The 21,029-nt window shown below is 47.5% G+C and overlaps 1 protein-coding gene across 2 annotated transcripts in view; it reads right to left on the reverse strand.

The window, feature by feature from the left end:
* Nucleotides 1-21,029, reverse strand: part of Sh3gl3 (SH3 domain containing GRB2 like 3, endophilin A3) — a 118,897-nt gene that overhangs the window by 15,884 nt on the left and 81,984 nt on the right. The window contains exons 3-8 of one of the 2 annotated variants that reach the window (XM_052159504.1): nt 18,398-18,470; nt 17,983-18,126; nt 15,373-15,506; nt 12,834-12,992; nt 5,826-5,929; nt 4,781-4,890 (exon numbers count right to left, since the gene is read on the reverse strand). In XM_052159504.1, coding sequence (XP_052015464.1) covers nt 4,781-4,890; nt 5,826-5,929; nt 12,834-12,992; nt 15,373-15,506; nt 17,983-18,126; nt 18,398-18,470 — 724 coding nt within the window. Of the gene's footprint in view, nt 1-4,780; nt 4,891-5,825; nt 5,930-12,833; nt 12,993-15,372; nt 15,507-17,982; nt 18,127-18,397; nt 18,471-21,029 lie in introns of those variants that run through there. The other variant, XM_052159513.1, reaches the window with a different exon arrangement.

Genomic DNA, 21,029 nt, shown 5'->3' on the forward strand with positions numbered 1-21,029 from the left:
ACAGAAGAGCACAGAGAAGCCCAAAGCCACAGACAGCATCACAGGCCTGCTGTCCCAGCGCTGGGGAGGGGAGGCAGGAAGATCAGGAGTTTAAGGTCATCCTCAGCTGCAGAATTATTCTGTAGTCAGACTGGTATAAGTGAGATGCTGTCTCAAAACACCAGTAATCATAACACTAACAATAGAAGTTTAAAAGGGAAATCTGAGGGAAGATAGGAAAGGTGTTTAAGGTATATCAAGACGTCCACATTTATCAACTATGTGTGTAACTAGGTTTACGTTTAAAGGCTCAGTGAGAATGGAAGGAGGAGGAAGGACAGGACCCACTTTCCCAGCGTTCTGCTCTCCCGACACTGCCGTTGTCAATTAACTCACCAACTAACCGGAAAAGACAAAAGCCAGCCAAGTCCATCTAACCTGGCCTGCCACTCAGAGCAACCAGCAAGAGTGAAACACAGATTGTTTTCAAGGGCACACAGAACATTTGCCAAGATGGGTCATGCTATGGGCCACGAGATGAGTTTCAAAAAGTATGGTACAGAGTAAAATTCATACAAATAAACTATTTGAACAAAATAGAATGACTGGCAGAAGAAATGGGCTAAAGAAAATGAAATTATTTCTTGTGCACGGGAGGGTCATGTTCTTGCGGGTGTGCGCATGTGTGTAGAAGTGTGTGCAGCTATGTGGACTGGCTTGGTAGTGACAGGTCAGCCTCAGACGCCATTCCTCCGGAGTCACCCACCTCTTTGGTTTTGGACAGGGTCTCTTACTGGCCAGGGTCTCCAGGGCTCTGCTTGTCTCTGTCACAACAGTCCAGGACTGTGAACCCCCTTAGAACACTCACATAACAGACCATCTTCTCTTAAGTTGCACCTGCTGGGTACTTATGTGACTGCTGGAGAACATTGCTGAGCAGGGTGAAAGATATCAGGAAATGAAAACTAGAGTTGTGGTGCAGACCAGAGCGTTCGGTAGGACCAGGCCCTCAACTCCCTACAGCAATATGTAGATTCTAGCCATATAAAATTAAAATCAGAATGAGCTCTTTTTGTAGAGATAGGAAAACTAATGCTAAAATTCACCTGGAAATGCAGACAAACAAACCTAGAAAGTTAACAGCAAACAGAAACAAAACACAGAGACAAAAGAATATGAGCTGGTTCTAAGACACAAAACTGCAGACCTTGGCACTAGAAGCTAAGAGAGTTCAGAGACGTGGCCATGGTGTGTGTGTGTGTGTGTGTGTGTGTGTGTCTGTCTGTCTGTCTGTCTGTCTGTCTGTCTGTCTGTCTTTATGCGTATGTTTGTGTGTATGTATTCATGTGTCTGTGTATGATGTAAATGCATGAGTACATACATGCTTTCACCAGCGTGAGTACACCTGAGGGGCATATATACACATCCACATGTATGCCAATAGTGCCAAGTGTCTTCCTTAATTGCTGTCTACCTTATATATGGAGGCAGAGTCTCTCATGTGAACCCAGATCTCACTGATACAGTTAGTCCAGCTAGTGAGCTAGCTCTGAAAAGCCTGTCTCTGTCTCCCAATGCTAAGGATTATAGGTGAGCCCACCATGCCCTCCTGGCTACCATGAGTGACATGGACTCTGGGGATCCAGACTCTAGTTCTCATGCCTACCCAACAAGTAAGCCAGCTCCCCAGCTCTTGGAAGATTGAGTTTCTACTCATGACACTACAGATCATTATCAGAGAGTATAAAGCAGATAAGTACAGAGACTGCAGAGCTGTTTGTTTTGTTTTGTTTTGTTTTGTTTATAATGGCATGCAGGAGCTAGAGAGATGGTTCACTGGTTAAGAGCACTGGGTACTCTTGTAGAAGACCCAGGTTCAGTTCCTAGCACACAACTGTTAACTCCAGTCTCAGGGGATCTGGTGCCCTCTTCTGGAACTTGCCAGCACTGCATGCACACATGCAGGTAAAACATAAACATAAAATAAAAACAGGCTGGAGCGAGGACTCCGCAGTTAGGAGCACTGACTGCTCTTCTAGAGGTCCTGAGTTCAGTTCCCACTTAGTGGCTCACAACCATTTGTAATGGGATCCAGTGCCCTCTTTTGGTGTGTCTGAAGACAACTACAATGTACTCATATACATAAGTACATAATTTTTTTTTTTCGAAAACTAACATGTTTAAAAAAATAAGATGTGCAGAAAAAGGCCACCAGACAGATCTTGCAAACTAATGACACAGAGTGATAAGGAGAATCCTGTTGTGATTGTTAATCCAGACCAACCTATGTGTGGCACAGACTAGCCCTGGGGACATTAAAAAAGACCGTGGAAACAGCACAAAAGAAGGTGTGTGTGTGTGTGTGTGTGTGTGTGTGTGTGTGTGTGTGTGTGTGTAAGAGAGATAGGCAGACAGACAGACACAGAGACAGAGATAGACAGAGAGACAGACAGACGGACGGATGTAGACGGAGATCCACTTCCCTAATACCTAGCTCCCAACTGCATCAGTTCCGCTGCAACTTCAATGGGAAACAGGAAACTGTGTGCAAAGCAGGAAAAGCAAGACAGGGGGCATTTTAAGACTCCTGAGTCTTAAAACATGAAGGAAGTTATGCTTAAAGGAAATTTATTTTCAATGGTAATTATAAGTAAACTGAATGGACAGAGTGTGTGTGGGAGAGTGAAGGAATTAAAGCCTCAACCAGAATATCAGGAAAACATGAGTGACTCAAAACAACACAGGAATAAAACCAAACTTTCTACTCTGAACTGTGGAATTGAATGCCAATCAAGTGGAAAACACAACAGGAAGTGGTTTCTTTAGGAGCAAGAACTGAGTCTGGGGGTGAGAAAGCCTGCTGCTCCTCACAGCTGTGACTCTCAAGTTCCATTTCCTATTTAAGACAGATGCAGTTACACTGGAAGTTTTGAATTTTCTTTGAAAGAAAAAATCCTGTGACAGTGCTGGGCAACTCAGAGCTCTGCTTCTCTGGCCGTGTGTGTGTGTGTGTGTGTGTGTGTGTGTGTGTGTGTGTGTGTGTAACGAGAACACCTGAGCATCAGGAGCAAAGTGGATCAACGCCAACGTCTCACATCTGCACAAACACTGCGACTGTGGGCTTCAGGAGGATGGGGGAATTGTCTTCAGCATCCAAGGCAGAGAGCGCTCAACACTCCACACCAACCACACAGAAGTCTCCGGTGTATGAAGATCTCATTCACAGAATACAAAATAAGACACAGAGAATGCATGGAAAGCTACAATTATCTCTCAAAGGACTTCTACTTAGCCTATGTAAAAAACTGACAAAGCTCAAGAATAGATAATAGAAATAATCCAATTATAAAATGGGTAGAGACCTGACGAGGTGTTTCACCCAGAAAACACGCACAGCAGACTCACGGGCACGTGATTCTCCTCAGCATTCATCAATGTGGCGAAAATAAAAAGCGATCACAGACGCTGCACCTCATGGACAGACAGGCCCGTACATGTCCCTGCTCAGGTGGCTTGACAAAGACCTAACCTAGATATTAAGGAATCAGCTTTTAAAATAGTAGAAACCATAGCAGAATAATCTTGGGAACAGAAAGACTTCTGAGGGTACAAATGTCCTTTTCAAATCATAAACAAAAATATTAATAAAGTTGGCTACACCCAAATAAGAGTGTCTACATCCTCAAAGCAAAATTAAGGCAAATAAAACAAACAAATCACTTCCCAGAGTTTGAGGGTGAGCAGTAAACGGGGGTTGGGAAGCTGTCAAGAACCTGTATGCAAAGGTTTCCTACAGATCACTGCAGCAAGGCAAATTTTCTAAAAGAAAATAAATGATGCACCTTAAATACTGACCAATTAAAACAGAAAAAAAATCTAAGTCCAGTGATGTCAGAAAGGTCAAAATGGAGATCGAACACCATTTTTTATGCAGCAAAGCTTGACAAAAATAAAGATCTGGCATACACCAGCACAGCAGAGCCATTTTGGAGTGACACTTGGCAATATCCACCATCATTAAATGCCAACAGTACAGCCCCGCCCCACCCCACCCACCTCACCCCACCCCACCCCACCCACCCCACCCCCACCCCTGGCTTTGATGCTGACTCAGAAATTTCATTCCTAGAAAGTTTTGATCCTTTGCATATAGAGGCGGATAAGGGCAGACACTGTTGCAGGTAACAAGGGCCAAGCAGAACCATGAAGTGGCGGAACAGCGGGAGAGGCCTGTGCAGCACACGGACATGACCACGGGAAAGAGCAATGCGTTTTGGGAAGAAAATTGCACAACAGTAAGTCACTTTGTTAAATATCATGTTAAATGTGAAATGCACGTGCCAGCCACAGAGAGGACAATATTCACACACAGTCATTAGGAGAGCCTACGCCTGCGGAGGAGACCAGACATGGTTGGGAATCATAGAGCGGGCATGGGAACGTCTTTTCTACTCTTGGTTGTATTTAAGATCTGACAGTACAGCACTGGAGCTAGTGCCAGGCAGACCTCAGAGCTCAGAGAGTGCTAACTAAAACTGCCTAACATTTGGGAAGAATGAAAAGTGTTAAACCTTTAAATATAAAAGATAACCCAGCAACTGTGGTTCTCCAGCCAAGGGACAGTCTAGCGACTACATTAGACAGCATTAGTACACAAAGGATTTCTCCCAAGGACTGGTTTTCAATTTTTGAACACATGACCACTGGAACTGGGAAAGGAGGGGAACTCATCAATCACCCACGGAAAGTCCATCGGTTTCTCAGGCGTTCCCTCATGGCCCACTTCAGATGGCGAGCTTACCTGTTATCTGTGATGAAGAGCTGGGTCCAACCCCATTGGCATCGGTGGAACTCGTGTTCACAGGCTTTGGCATGAATTCTCGCTTGGGGACTTTGGATGCAAGAGCTATTCTGTAACACACATAGGAGGCCAAGTCAGACCTCTGTCCTCCACGGGCCTTGGCTTTTCTTGTGGACCAGACCCAGTGGGAGTGGGAGTGGGAGTGGGGACTGTGCACACTGACTTCAGGGATATGACCAGCATGCACTTCTCCAGTATCTGAAAGGGTGTCCTCACTATGTCCTCAAGGCTTAGCAGCCAGGCGCTCCCCGGGCTAGCTGCTGGAGAGGGGACCATCCCTGTGCTCACGGCCTAGATGGCTGCCTGCCGACAGACAGGGATGCCTCGGAACGGCCTTCGCTCTGGAACTACAGCACTACTTGAAACAAAAATCGCTCTGACTTTGTTCTATTATGAAGCCTAGTCAAAACACAGGGTAGGTTTAGCCCAATGATTTGATTAAGAGGGTTGCTGCATGTGCTATAAATGATATTACCGATTTTCAGAAAGTAGGGACTACATTGACCATGAAAGCCCCAAGACAAAGAATATTTCTTTGTTACCCAAAGTATACTGTCGCCTGTCATATGAACCCAGCCCGGTAATAGTTTTCATGGCGTTTACAAAGTTCTGGGTATCGCCTGGCTTTCTCCCCATCCCTAGATGCTGGGCATGGGGCCCGCTCTACCCCTCAACAGGTAACGGGAAAGCTGCCCAAGTCAGCAAGGAAGACACAGGAGCTGACGTCTCAGGCAGACAAGCCACCGTGCTTGTGTGCCCTACACATGGGGTGCAAAGACGGAGTACCAATAAAGAGAGGAAGAGGAGCCCTTCAGCCCTTTACCCACTTCTGCCCTGTTCTAAGCTACACAGATATTATCTTGGCCTCATCACATACCCAACCTGCGAGCAGACTAGAGAAAATGTCAAGCAGAACTGGAAGGAGGGCTGAGAGACCGGGACAGACGGCTGCTCCGGTGCTGCCTGAGCAGGCGGAGGTGCTTACCGCAGCTCCAGCTTGTTCTGCAGCTCCTGGAGGATCTCTGTGGACTGCCTGTGATAGTCTAATGCCGCCTCTACAAACACAGCCAGCTGGCTGACTTGCTCTACCTGTGGCAGAAGTGTAAAGTTACTCCATGCTGGCCAGAGCCCGTGAGGTATCCAGAGCAAACAGGGAGCCAGTGACGGCAGCCTAGCTCTGCGAGGCAGCTTGGCGACTGCCTGAGCCCTGGTCATTTCATTGGTCTCGGAGCCCTAGAATCATGAGGGTCACATCAGAGCTGTCAAACTGATTTGTTATTCTGAATCTGTGGTAACTCCACCAAATATTCTCCTTTATGGTTATAAAATTATATCCTGAGATTTTTTTTTTTTATTAATGCTCTAAAAGTCATGGATCTGAAGATGGCAGGAAAGAGTGCTCCCAACTTAAACAAAACCAATGCTAGGCACGAGAGCTTGCTTAGGAAGAGGTCTCTAGTTAAGCCAGACCAAAAAAACAGTCAGCTAATCCATGCTCAGAGAGTGGGGACATAAGACAAGTCACACCTGCTCCAGGGTAAATAAATGTCCCCTGCATTTCTGTTGCCACCCAACAAAGTGTTTTCCCTGGAACATACAGCAGGACGGCTGAGCCACAGAGACTCCATTATTCCTCTTTCCCACAAACTGACATGCTCATGAAAGTGGCGCTTGGTGGGGACTCAGGAGACGATTAAGACAGGGCCCCACCATTATCTAGCCAAGGCTAGCCTTGAACCGCCCCCTTCTCCACCCAAGTGCTGTGAGGTTTTGTTTTTTAAGCAGTTTGTAAGAAAGGCCCAGAGGAGCTCCAAGCTTGAAGAAGGGCCTGAGAGCAGCTGCATCTGTGGGGTTGAAGAACCACTGCAGCAAATCAGGATTAAGCTTGTTTCTAGAGCCTTCTGTAGCAAGCCCCAAATGACTGAGGTGACTCCTCCCAACCACCGATTCCCAGCCCAAACCTCAGAAACTCCAGATCTCGACAGAGATACAGCTCAAAACCGCTTGCCCAGGCTTCTCCCAAGCAGCCTTTTCTTCCACAGTGTTCTAACCGGCCGAGGCAGGGTCTGGCCGCTCGCCATTCTGCCGCCTGCCTCTCCCTGCGGAGCCGGCTGTGAGCTGCTAGCTTCCACAGCTCCATCTGCTTCCGTGTGCTCCTGAGAACTCTTTCAGTTGTCTGCTCATTACTTGTCCTGCCCACTTTTTAAAATCACGGCTTCAACGTGTGTTTACAACATACATAGAGGCCGCTTATGCCAGGAATGCAGTGGGCACACACATGACTACAGAAAGCCCTGGCATTGTGCTCGCCTTACCATGCTGTGGCTAGGGAAACAGCTCTGGCCTTCCATTTCCAAAAACCCAATAAACAAAACAAGGACAGCCTGGCCCCTGCGAAATCCCAAGGATTTCTTACATTTCACCTCTTTGGCTTTTATGAACACTTTTGAACAAGTCCAGCACCACAGTCTGACATGATCGTGGCAGAAGCTGCTAAGACAGAGCACTGCACCCTAGCAGTGCTACAGCTGCACGCTCTGTGAAAATCTCTGCGGCCTCTCCATCTGAACAATAGTAAGGGGTCTGTTCTGAGCCTCATTTTAACTATGCCTGCTATTTGCAAAATTCAAAGATGGCTAAAAGCGACCAGGTGAAGAGCCCGACCCTGCAGGTGTGGTGCACACTCACTATGCGCGTGGAAGTGGGAGTCACATCGACCATTCTCTCTGACAGCTAAGATCATGCAACCTGGAGCTGCACCTGGAATCCTTCCCTTGACCGCTGACTTTGGGAAGGAGACAGATCCCAGAGCCCCTGAAAGCTTGGAGACAGCGAGAGCGTTCCACATGGCGCCTGCGCACACGGCTGCCCAGGGAAAGCCCTGAGCAAAGCTACTCAGCTCCTCCTACTGAGCATGAAGGCAAGGCAGTCCAAACCGGATTATCTCTCCATCACTGCCAGGAGCCAGAAGCTTCTATCTGCCTCCTAGGATGTGAGCTGTGGGCTGGGAACCACAGAGACGGCTTCTGCTTCCAAGGGTACAACTTGAACTAAATACCTAGAAAGACAGAGCCACGCTGAAGCAACAAACTTGGGGCCTGCAAAAGCCAAAGACTGTCCAGGCAAAACACACCCTCCATCGACCACATTATGAAAACTGAAAAGCTGCCTGTTGGCTTCATCTGTGGGTGAAAGCTATGACTACGTTAGGTTGTACAGGAAGGGATGCTTTGCAGAGAGATTACATTAGGAACCTTGAAACAGGGTGGTATCTTGGGTTTCCAAGGTAGCCCAAAGTAACTATAAACTGACTTTGGGCTGACAACGCAGTCTAGCTGGTAGAATGTTGACCCTGAATGCACCAAGTCTTGGGTTCAAATCCCAGTGTTACCTAACCCAGAGGTAGAAACAGGAATCCCAGCGCTTAAGAGGTGGGTCTTCCACTGTCTCTGCCTCTCCAGCACTAGGATTACAGGTGTACACCAAACAGTTTTGTTTTCTTTAACTTTTTCTTTTTTCCCCTTCCTTTATATCTTTCTTTTAATGTGGAGTCCATGAATCTGAACTCATATTCACTGGAAAAAAGCATCCAGAAATTCCAGCTCCTTTGAGGAATCCAAAAGAGCGGCAATCTTAAGCACGGGAATGGGAGGAGGACATGGCGTTCCAGGTCATACTCATTGCAAGGAAGCCAAGCTAGGAGCCACAAAGCTAAGGAATTCTCGTGCTCTGGAGGCTGCAAAGGATGACAAAGCAGGCTCTTCCCATCAAGCCTCCAGTCCTGCCAACTCCCCACATGGTCAAATTTCCCACCTCCAGACAAGAAGACAATTGATTGGAATCCTTTAAGCTACAGTGCTGCTTGTGGACACTTGTTACAGGGTCCATAGAAAAGGAACAACATTGTTTTCTTCTCTTCTCAAACCGAGAGACCTCTAAGGGTGGGCAGCACGGCTCAGGGTCTGGGGACAGAAGCTGCTGCCCTGAGACTCACGGAGACAAGCTGCCCTCTTAGCTCTATGCATGGTCCTGGCTCTTCTCTAGGCTGGGGGCTAGGGAGAAAACAAACAGTACAGACAACCCCACCCATAACAGACACTGAATGCTGCAACAGAACCTGTGCCGCCTATGCATGCACGTTAATTCTCTCTCTTCCACTGCAACCGGGTGGGCAAGCCCCAGAATAGGAAGCTCTGGGAGGATTGGGGCCCTGGAACAAGGCAGTTTAGATGCCAGGGGACTGGGTACCAGGAGTTGCAGAAACTGCGGGTGCAGCCATGTGAGATCTGAACCTGGAGAGGACGTCTGAGCCAACCTACAATGGACCTGAGCTTACCCAAAGGAGCAGAGCTCAAAGACTATAACCTACAAAAAGATCCTCCACCTCAACTCTCTGAAAGAGGACCACAGATAGGGTGGCTGGGGAGAAACAGGCTATAGCACCCAATCCAGATGCCTGGGAGCCACAGTGACTGGCATGGAAGCTGCCAGCTAGCCGGAGCGCGTGATCTCTGTGAGGTCATCTTCTATTTCACATGTGATAGTCAAGTGACCTCCCATTCCCGTGCTTATGATCGCTGCTCTTTTGAATTCCTCAAAGGAGCTGGAATTTCTGGATGCTTTTTTCCAGTGAATGTGAGTTCAGATATAAAGAAAGGGGGGAAAAAAAGAAAAAGAAAACAAAACTGTTTAGTGTGCGCCTGTAATCCTAGTGCTGGAGAGGTGGAGACAGAGGATCCCTGTGGCTTGCTGGCAGCCAGTCTAGCCAACTCAGAAAGCTCTAGGTTCAGTGAGAGGCTCTATTTCAAAAGTGTGTGTGTGTGTAGAGCAGGGGGTGGGGGTAATGAAGGACAACACCCAATATCAACATGTGGCCTCTACTTATGCACGTGTATATATGTGTGCTATGCACACATACACACACACACACACACACACAGAGAGAGAGAGACAGACAGACAGAGAGACAAAGACAGACAGACAGACAGAGAGACAGACAGACAGACAGAGAAGCCTAAAGAAAATACTTCTCTGAACCAATGAAAAACCCAGCATTCTGGAATCCAGTGATTCCATTGGTCTGTGGATAAAGAGAAGCCTCTGGCTGAGGGATTTGTCAGCTGGTAACTGCTGCAAGACCTTGGCCTCCTCAGGCTGAAATACTTTTAAAATGTATTACGTCTGACTTCTTCTAAGAGCAAAGGCTGACATTTAATAATGGCATGTTGTAAGGACTCAGAGGAAAACTGTCCAACCGGGGGGTGATGTGTTATCCTCAGGAAACAGCTAAGAAGCCTCAGAACCAACCTCCTGCCTGCTGCAGCCCCACCTGGCCATGACCTGTGTGGCACATGGGCCCTCCTCCAAAAGGAGGTGCAGTCTGCGTGCCAGTCACAATCTGGCACAGGAGGAATCAGTGGGCCTGGCCCCCCTAGGATTCATGGAAACGCAGAGGGCCCAACCCCAACCGCTCCCTGTCCTAAATGGCTGCCTGATGGAGTCACTTGATCTCAAGCAAGAAGTAAGGCCCTCAGGTCCTGCATCTAGCTCTTCCCAACAAAATCAGCAAGGACTGCACTGTGGAGCTAAAGGAGATACTTCCCTATTCCCATCCCCAATCTGGCCTGGATTAGATGGGTAGATTGAAGTGGCATTGTTTAGGGATGATGGAATGAACAACTCAAGCCACATACATACACACACACACACACACACACACATATCACACATGAGCCACATGCAAACAGTCCCTAGGTTGAGATTTCACACATAGCTGGACATGTGTGGAGTGCCGGACTGCGGGTCCAGCTAGGCTCACCTGATGGTTTCTCAGTTACAAGAATGAAGTTGGGAAGGTTTATATTGCCTGAAGAGAAAGCAGCCCCAGAGGGTGAGATTTCAGCCCCTGAATTCCTGGTGCCACAGAAGCATACACAGGAAGTAACCACAGACAGGCAGAGCCCAGCGTCTCAACGATCTCAGCCACTCTCCTCTGTCTACTCATTTCCTTGGGATGGATGCTAACAAGTCCCGATGCCTTTCCCTCTGTGTGGGTGAGACTGAGCCTGTCCCTAACAGCATGCCTTCCTCTGCCCTATAACTGATTCTCATGGTGCAGTGAGGGACACTCACCCAGTGAACCATGATGGCTTTACGTTGAGAGGCTAGCATCCATCAACTGAGGTTATCGAGAGGAGGATGGGAAATGTTGAGACTTTGACCCTGGGCCATAACGCTAACAGTTGATCAAAAGGTCGATAATTTTTTTTTTTTTTTTTTTTTTTGGTTTTTTTGAGACAGGGTTTCTCTGTATAGCCCTGGCTGTCCTGGAACTCACTCTGTAGACCAGGCTGGCCTCGAACTCAGAAATCCGCCTGCCTCTGCCTCCCAGAGTGCAATAATTACTCTTAACTGAAGGCTCACGCCAGATACCTGACTCCTTTGTCAACTTCTCAATTAGTCAGAACCCAAACCCATGTCTGCTGAGTTCCCCAAAACTCCTCCCAGCAATGATGAGACATCCCCCGCTCATGTTTGGAGGAAGCCATGGCCCTTCTGCTATCTGCTGGCATGCTCTCCCTGAAGCCCCACTTTAACAGCCTGCTTACCAGCTCCCAGTAGGTACAATGCCAAGTGTGTCACAGTGTGAACATAAAATGCGCTCAAGGACCACACACTGAGGGTTTGATCCAGAGATACGGCAATATTTTGTAACTTCTGGAACTTTAAGAGATAAAGCCTAGTTTAGAGTAAATAAGTCACCAGAGGGATATGGGGGAGACTAGGGCTGTCCTCTCTCTCTCTCTCCCTGTCCCTGTCCCTGTCCCTCTCCCTCTCTTTTCCCACCCTGCACCTCCTTTTTGACCACTCTAAGGGCAGCATCCATCACACCATGATGCTCTGTGGCACCATAATGGAGAGAATGGATCCAGCTGGCCATGGTCTGAGACCTCCATCCCCTGAGACAAAGCTCACCTTCCTCCTTTCAAGTTCTCTCAGGTGTCTCTCCCAGTACACTAAAGTCTGGCCAACTCAGGGTCTAAGCACTGTCAAACCCATCAGGCAGTGTCCCAGCCTGCAGACCTTCTATGTTTGACAAGAATTAAAGGGGTCCAGTCATGTTTACCCAGAACCATGATGATATCCTAGAGGAAACCCAGCCATCACCAACCACTCTGAAGCACAGCTCCCAGCCACGGGAAGCAGGCACCACCACGAAGGCCGAGTGACCAAGGGTGGACATGAAGTTGGTGGCCAAGAGGTATCAGAACTCTGTGGACTGCATAACCATGGCCTTGGCTTTATGGAGGTGGGGTGGGGAGGGAGAGGAGTGAAAGTCAAGGTGAGAGTTTTTTAAAAAACACCCGACCTCAGCAAGGATTATTAGCACCTTTTCTCCACCTCCCACCAGTTTGTCACACCCACAGTTTGTTCTGCCCGTGGTGGGCAATGCTGGCATTAGCCTGTGAGACCCCGAGGTCAGCTGGAGGTTTTCACACTTTAACTCATCAACAGGAGAGAAAATGCCAGGCCACAAGGACATGGAAAAGACCAGGGAGGCCCCTTCCGAGTCTGACTGCTGTCACCCCCCCCCCCCCCAGAGAAGAAAGATGATCTGCACGATAGCGCAGTGACCAGTGAGTCTCCTCAGCTGAGACAGATCTCCACCCCAGAGTGTGCTGTTAAAGCTCTGCAAACCAACAGCTCCAAACCCCGAATGCTGTGGCCTTTAACACAAAGGCTGCCCTCCTGGGCCATCTTCTGCTACAAGGCCGCCCCTAGAGACAAGCAGCCCCCGCCAAGAACTAAGACTTCAGTCAGGGATTGCTGATTCTCTCACTAGATGTAAGGCAGGAAGCCACAGTCACAGAACATTCTAGAAACGTCCATAACAACTAAGGTTTTAGAGCTACTCCGCATGGCAAGCACGCTCATGTACAATGGTGTTTTATTCCTGTGCATTAAAGTCATCTGTTTGGTTTTAAATACTTACATCATTTTCTAAAAAATTAAACATGCTTCTTTCGGCCAACTCCTTTGACTCTTCAAACTTTTCTACTGCTTGTCGTATTTCTTCCTCGGGGATCCTACCTACCCGCTTCTTCTTATAATCGTAATCCAGGCGGCGGCCTTCCAGCTTTCTCAGGTGGTGCTGAAAAGAGAAAGGATGTCCTCACTAGGTGAAGAGACTCTCGTGGTGGTGTGACACACCACAGTGTGTGCCCACATTGTCTTTCTTATGTTTCTGTTCCTTTCTCTCTGTCTAAATTCGATCTGTTGCTGCTTGAGACTCTGGCGCATGCATGTGTGTTTTAATCTGAGCTGCCCTGAAAATGCTCTCTCCTTTCCTCTCCCCTCCCCCCCACCAGCATCACTCTCCCTTCCCAACTTCATGCACATTAATCCATGGAGGCCACACAGAGCCACCTGCTGGAGAACCCCTCAAGAAAACTGACCCCCTCCGTACCCTGGAGGCCATCACCAGCCCTCAGCTAGTGGGTGGGATGTTGTGAGCCTCAGCCCCACCCACTCTTCAGGTAGGAAGGGTTGCATCCTCTGCTCTGCACTCTCTGCCCACACTGCTGAGCATTCAGAATACTCACAGATGGTCACATGGTGGGCGGAGGGATGGGTGGCAGGTGAGAATGAGAGTCTGTGTGGAGCACAAGGAAGGATGCAGCGTAACCCTTCCTAACCGGCTCCACAGGACGCCCTCCCACAGTTCTGTTAACATACACCATGTCTAAGCACACTAACTACAAAAAATAAGAATATTTCCATTGCCAATTATTCCCTAAAAAGATAACTACAAAATGATGATGATGATGATGATGATGATGATGCATGTCTAAGGGACTTACTGCCCAACAAGAGACAAGAGATGGGCAGCTGTGCTCATGACCCACAAGCACAGGAGGGGTACCTTACAGTCTGGAGAGGGGACAGAGAACGTCCCAGGGGAAATAACATCTATGGTGATATCTAAGATGCTTGGATGACAGGAGAGCAACCATCACAAGAGCAAAACAAACCATCACCCAGGGACAGGAGGTGACTGCTCTGTCACCCGGGGACAGGAGGTGACTGCTCTGTCACCCGGGGACAGGAGGTGACTGCTGGAGGCTGGGCAGAAGGGGAGCAAGGGGACCGCAGAGGCCAGGAGAGGGTGAAGGTGATGTTGCCGGCCAGGGTCAGCTCCTGAGGCCGGAATCTTAGGAAGATTCCTCTGCTGAAAGCTGGAGCCTGGGCCAGAGGCAGACGTAAATACCACAGGGAGAAATCAACCCAAGGAGGAAGACTGAGCGTAGACAGGATGACAGGTCTTGGTGGGGTGAGAGGGAAGGACCTGGGCCCAGTGTAGGCTGGACTATCACAGAAATGGGGGAGAGGGCATGCTTTCCCTGGGATGGAGGGAAGGGTAACAGACAGGTGAGGGGGTTGAGGTATCCAAATAAGGAGGGAAGCAGCTGTCATCTCTCACCCAGCCCTCCTGGGTCCTTCTCTCATGCCTTGTGCTCTTAGAATAAACTCTGAATGCAGGTAAAGGCATCTGGGGGCTCCCTCCACAGCCACCTGGTCTCCGCCCTGTGTCCTGGACTCCTGGACATCATAACCCTGGCCCTTCACCAAGATGTGCTGCATATTTATTCAGCTCAGTCAGCCCGGACAGCTCCTCAGAGGCCTTTCCTCATCCAGCTGTACAGAGGATGGGGCCCCTCCTCGGCCGTCCCTGCTCATCCCCAGCATTTGTAACTGCTGTCTGTTTCCCTGCCACGCGACTCTCTGCTTCATCTGTTTGTTATGGGGACACACTACCTAACCCAAGATCTCCTTAACTGATCTTAAGTGATCTCGGTGGCTGCACACCAAGATGGCAACAGGCCCAAGGTTCAAAGGAGCTTGCAGCTCAAGGGGGAGATGTCAAGCAAGTTTGAAGGCAGCGAGTTATTCTCTACAGCACCACAAGAGGGCGCCTGGACCTGCAACGCAGGAGTCGGGTAGCCTGGATTGCTTGCAGCTGGCTTGCACATCAGCAAAAGCAGCCAGGCAGAACGAGACCTGGGAGTTCCCAGAGACGCTCTGGACAATGATTTCTTGCAGGTTTCCAGATGAAAGCTGCCAGTTTCTAGACAATGATTTTCTCGAGAAAGAATGAAACGGAATGACCACAAATGCAATGGATCCAAGCACACAACCGATAGAATGTGATATTAGCAATCAAAGTATGAAGTCACTGTGCTATATGAGAAGTGGCTGCAGAAATATGATATTCGGTCTGGCTTGTAGATGACTCAGTGAGATGAAGAACAGGGAAGTGACAGTCGGAGTTTGTACCTCCACTCCCTGTCTCTGTCTGCCAGGAGAAATGGATCCCAGAACTCTTTCTCAGGGAGCCAGATAATATAGTAACCGAGTGCAGTTTTCAACCCTTAAATGAGACTGTGTGGTTGCTGAGTCCTTGCAGAAACCTTGATTTAAGTCATGGCATCATTATGAGCAGCAGCAGGCACGGGACAGCCAGGAAGACTCACCCCAATCTCTTTTAAATCTTTGTCTTGCAGTAGCTGAAGCGGATCAATAAAAGTTTGCTTCACATTAATATCCAGAGAGTCTTTCACCTCAGCCATGAGTTTCAGGGCCTCACCAACATCTACCAATGAGTTGCCTTGAACAGAAGAACACAATGTATCCTTCAAAATAATAGTCTAGGTTAGGGGTGACTCAGGATTGGGGTACAGTGAGGCTTCACTCTAAGGCCTCTGCTTCCTGACTCAGAACCAATGGGAAAAGAAGAAAAGCTACCTTTATTCTGCATGCGTCTCTAGCCTGCCCTCTCCCCATCCTTAAGAGTGAGTTGGGGGATCAAAGCACTTACCACCTTGGCCATTAGATGGAGACAAAGTTCTTTTGTGGAAAATCAGGTCTGCAAACTGGCACCAAAGGTCCCTTACAAGCTCAGGGATAAAACATCTTTATAACGATGAAGGGATCCCTTCATGGGAATCTGTGTTAACCCAGCCAGATTACAAATAAGGCTTTCCTCAGCCTGCTGTGGGATCGGTAGGCAGTCACTCATTGCACAGGGTCCTAAACCTCCCTGAGGTCTTGGGTATCAGGGATGCTCTGTGGACTGGGGGACTGGGGGAGGGAGGGAGGGGCTGCTCTGGTGGGGATGCTTCCAGGATATGGAGCTCTTTCATGAATCAGACTCCGGTATCCTGACTGTGACCTGCCTGCAAGGCCTTTGCCACCCAGTGTCTGGTTGCCATTCACAAGGACAGTTGTTTGGCCTCTGGAAAAGATGCCTGGGGACACTGCATAAAATTAAACTACTTTATTTGAGATCCTCCAAATTGATTTTGCAAAAAGATGGGGGCAAGACACACTCAATTCCTCAGATTAGAAACCTGAAGGGCCCGGCCCTAGACTGACTTTGGAGTCAGACAAGGGCATGAACAGTCCACTCATGCATAAAGCAGGGAACGCAATGGTGGCCTCGTCTCATTTTTAAAGGAAGTAAATCCACAGCTGGGTCCCTGCCAATTAGAAGTGGAAACCATCTCTGGAAAGTCGGGTTGGCCAGATGCCAGTCCAACCCTCCAGGTGTCACTTCTCCTAGAAGGAGAGGTTTTCTAAACTGAGCTGGCTAGAATTTGACTCAGAGTTGTTCCTGCATGGAGGAAGGATGTCTCCTCCTAGCTTGGGTACCACTGCCTACCCAGCTGCCTGACCCTGCCATTCCTCGTTGCCAGGGCCTAGGTATCCTAATATCAGCCTACTGAGTTGTGGCAGAAACATCTGAAATATGCCTCTGGGGACTGTGGAGATGTCCTGTCAGTAAAGTACGTGCAGTGCACACGTGAGGACCCAAGTTCGACCTCTCCAGCCCATGTAATAATATAAAAAGCCCGGCTTGGTGGGGCACATCCGGAATCCCAGCTCCGAAAAATGGAGTAAATAAAATGTCTGAGGCTGGTCGGTCAGCCTCACTGGCAGAACCAACAGCTCCAAGTTCAGTGAGACATCATGTCCCAAAAAACAAGATGGAAAGAGACTGGTGAAGACCTCCAGACATCACACATGAAAAGCCACTCCTACACACACACACACACACACACACACACACACAACACACACACACACACACACACACTTAAATTAAAAATAAAAGGTCCTCTCCTATCTGTAGGCTTTTCAGAGCTTGGGAATGTGAAGGCAAGCAAAGAAGTCTGTGTGTGTGTGTGTGTGTATGTATGTGAGAGAGAGAGAGAGAGAGAGAGAGAGAGAGAGAGAGAGAGAGAGAGAAGACAGTACAGAGTTTGAGTCAGCCTGGTCTTTATAGAGAATTGCAGAGCAGCCAAGGGTGTGTGATGAGATCCTGTTTCAAAACAGAACAAAACCAGCCTGTCTAGATGGATGGATGGAGAAAATATAGTGCCCACACAATGGAACTTTATTCAGCTGTGAAGGAAAATAAAATCATGAAATTTGCAGAAAATTTGGTAGTGCTAGAAAATATTATTTGGGGAAGAAATCAGATTCAGTGAGACAAATGTGCAAACCCTAAATTTTTAGTGTGTGTGTGTGTGTGTGTGTGTGTGTGTGTGTGTAGCAAGAGATGGCGATGGGTTTAGATCATAAAACTGTAACGGGGACCGTGAGAGGAGACAGATCCCAGATGGGGAGGCTGAGGACAGTAACTGAATGCATGCTGCAGAAAAGCAGTGGGTGGGCAAGGACCAGGAGAGGGGCCGGAGTGGGGAAGCCTGCGAAGGGAGGGGCTCAAAGGCCTACACATATTGTGCTGTAGTCTGTGGGCGGAAACAGAGGATAGCCGGGAGCTACGTGCACACATACACACGTGTACACACTGTGTTTTAATCTTTAGAGACACATGGGAATAAACAAGAGATACAACAGGTACAGAGGATTTGATTGCGCCTACCCATAGAGATGGCAGAATTACTGATGCTAAAGTTTTTCTTCATTTTATTTACTTATGTTTCCTAAAACCCCTGCAATGAATATACTACTCTGGTAATATGTAAAACTATCAAATTGCAGAGATACAGGCTTTGTGTGCAACCAAAAGTCCACCCAGGAGGTGTTCGCACCATGCCAGCTGGGACAGGGATACCCACCAAAAGCAGAGTCTTCTCCAAGTTCCTTGCCGTACTTCAGCATGCAGTCCCCCAGCAAGCCTTCTGTCTGTGGGTAGCCGGTGGCCTTCACCTGCCCTCGGAGCTTCGACATAGTGTTCAGCATCCCTAGCTTAGCTCTGTATGCTTAAAAACATTGTCATTTGTAATTCCTTAAAGTTACAATGTGCCATTGACAATCACACCGTTTTAACAAACACAGCCGCCCAAACTGAGGTCCTCAGACCAAACACCACAGCCAATCCAGTCACAGCACTTCCCACAGGCTTTGCAGGGGGAGGGGTACACAGAAATATTGCTTCCAAATTGTCTCAGCCTCATGCAAAGGAGCTTGGACCAAGAGAATCCATGAACACAAATGTGCAACAGAATGTTTCAAGACGTGTTCTGACATTACCTGGATTGGGCTGGAGATACTCTGTGGCTTTTGAAAGAATTTCTGCTACAGCTTTACTGGTAATATCTATTTTCTTTAAAAAAAAAAAAAAAAAAAAAAGAACAAATGTTAGTGAATTTAAAGCTTGCTAAAGTCACAAAACCAACAACAGCACTTCCCACTAATTTAAGTTCTAACACTGCTATGGTGACCTCTTTTTTTCTTATTTTATGTGAATTGATGCTTTGCCTGCATGTATGCCTGTGTGAGGGCATCAGATCACTAGAACTGTACTTACAGACAGTTGTAAGCTGCCATGTGGATGCTAGGGATTGAGCCCAGGACCTCTGGAAGAACAACCAGTGCTCTTAACTGCTGAGCCACCTTTCCAGCTCTGCTGTGGTGATTTTAACACAGATGCTTTCTATATCTTAGGGAGAGGTGATCTTTTCTCTGTCACTGACTCTGAGATATCGCCTCTTCTCAGTGATGTTAGACCACACTAATTTCCTTTTCTTCATAATGTTAAAAATGAATGTAGATGAGAACGTTAGAAATATTTGATACATTACAACTCTACTCAGTGAATAGAGAACTTGGAGAGCTCCCAATACTAAGACTAGACACGAGGCCTGGTCTTATCTGGAGAGTGACCTTGAGTAGCCATGCTTAGAGACGGTGTCATGATATAATGGGTCATGTCACAGCCCTGGTATTAATAAGACAACCACCACCATGAGTGTTATAACGTAACACAGCCACCATGCCTGCTGGATGTTAGCAGAGGTTGTCTGCCGCGATTTGATTGATTTTGCCCTGCCATTCCCCTACATTGCTTGTTATTAATTAACATAAAATTAACAAAATATCCAGGAAAGCCACATTACAGAGTTCATTCATTTTATTCTATACCATCAAAAACTCATCCACACATAAAAATGAAGGTAAATGAGATGCCAATCATAAGAACAATACAAAATCATGTCCTAAAAAGGAATAAATCTTATGAGAACATACTTTTAAAAATCCAATTCCCTATGTAAAAAAAAAAAAAAAAGTTTTAGAAAGACATAAACCAGCTGGGTGTGGAGGTGCATGCCTTTAATCCAAGCACTTGGGAAGCAGAGGCAGGCAGATTTCTGAGTTTGAGGCCAGCCTGGTCTACAGAGTGAGTTCTAGGACAGCCAGGGCTACACAGAGAAACCCTGTCAGAAAGAAAAGAAAAGAAAAAAAGGAAGGAAGGAAGGAAGGAAGGAAGGAAGGAAGGAAGGAAGGAAAGAAAGAAAGAAAGAAAGAAAGAAAGAAAGAAAGAAAGAAAGAAAGAAAGAAAGAAAGAAAGAAAGAGAAAGAAAGAAAGGAAAGAAAGAAGAGAAGAGAAAAGAAAAAAAGAAAGACACAAGCCTTCCCATAAATTAGCATTACAATCTCATCAGAATTAGCGATTGCATGCTAAGCTGATATGGTGAGCTTGAACAGGAGTGGCCCCCACAGGCTCAGAGATTTGAATTGCTGGCTATTAGGGAGTGACTCCACTTGACAGGGATTAGGAGGTGTGGCCTTGTTGGGGAAGTGTGTCCCTGGAGGTGGGCTTTGAGGGTTTTAAATGCTCAAGCCAGGCCCAGAGTCTCTGTCTCTTCCTGCTGCCCGGGGATCCTAATGCAGAACTCTCAGCATCTCCTAGCGCCCACGTGGCCATCTTCCTGCAATAACAATAACTGACTAAGCCTCTGAACCGTAAGTTATTGCCAATTCAATGTTTTCTAAGAGTTCACATGGAAATGGTGTCTCTTCACAGTAACAGAAACCCTGACTAAGACAGAAGCTGGTACCAGGGGCTGGGGTATTGCTGTGATAAGCCTGGCATGCTTTTGTTTTGAGGAATGTGGACTCTGAAACTCTGGATTTGAAGGAAAGATGGTGGTGCTGAAGGTGATTTGAACTGTGGGGCCTGGCTCAGGAACCTTCACAGGGGAAGGATTTTAGTGCGTGGCTTAGAGATCATTCTTGTCATCTTTTAGCAAAAACATGTAGCTGCTTTTGCCCTTGTCCAAAAAGTCTTTCTGACGCTAGACTGAACAGCTTTGGATTGATGGCATTGGCAGAGAAGATTTCAAAACATCCTAGTATAGACTGTGCTGTGTGGTTATTCATGGTCAGTCATAAGCAGATCTACACAGAAACAGAGCAGGCAGTAAGCAGCAGTCCTCCATGGCTTCTGTGTCAGCTCCTGCCTCCAGGTTCCTGCCCTGTCTGAGCTGCTGTCCTGACTTTCTTTGATGATGAACAGCGATATGGAAGTATAAGCAAAATAAGCCTTCCCTTTCCAATTTGCTTGATAATCATGGTGTGTCACTGCAGCACTAGTAACCCTAACTTAGTTGATGATAAAGTGAGATTCATAATTCACACTGTATCAGGATTAAAATATGGACCAAAAACTAAAAATGTAATAACTTATAAAACAGAATGTCTCAAAAAGGTGATGCGGGAAGAAGCATCTAAGCTAGATCTGAGATCCCACACAGTTAAACTGTGACACACAAAACTCCATTCTACAGACAGTGACAGACACAGTGACAGACACAGCACATGGCGTTTACAGGAAGTGGCAAATGGGGGGAGGCATCACAGAAGGTCAGCATCCATAGAGCTC

The sequence above is a fragment of the Apodemus sylvaticus genome, chromosome 1, assembly GCF_947179515.1.
Source record: "Apodemus sylvaticus chromosome 1, mApoSyl1.1, whole genome shotgun sequence".
Taxonomy (NCBI): Eukaryota; Metazoa; Chordata; class Mammalia; order Rodentia; family Muridae; genus Apodemus; species Apodemus sylvaticus.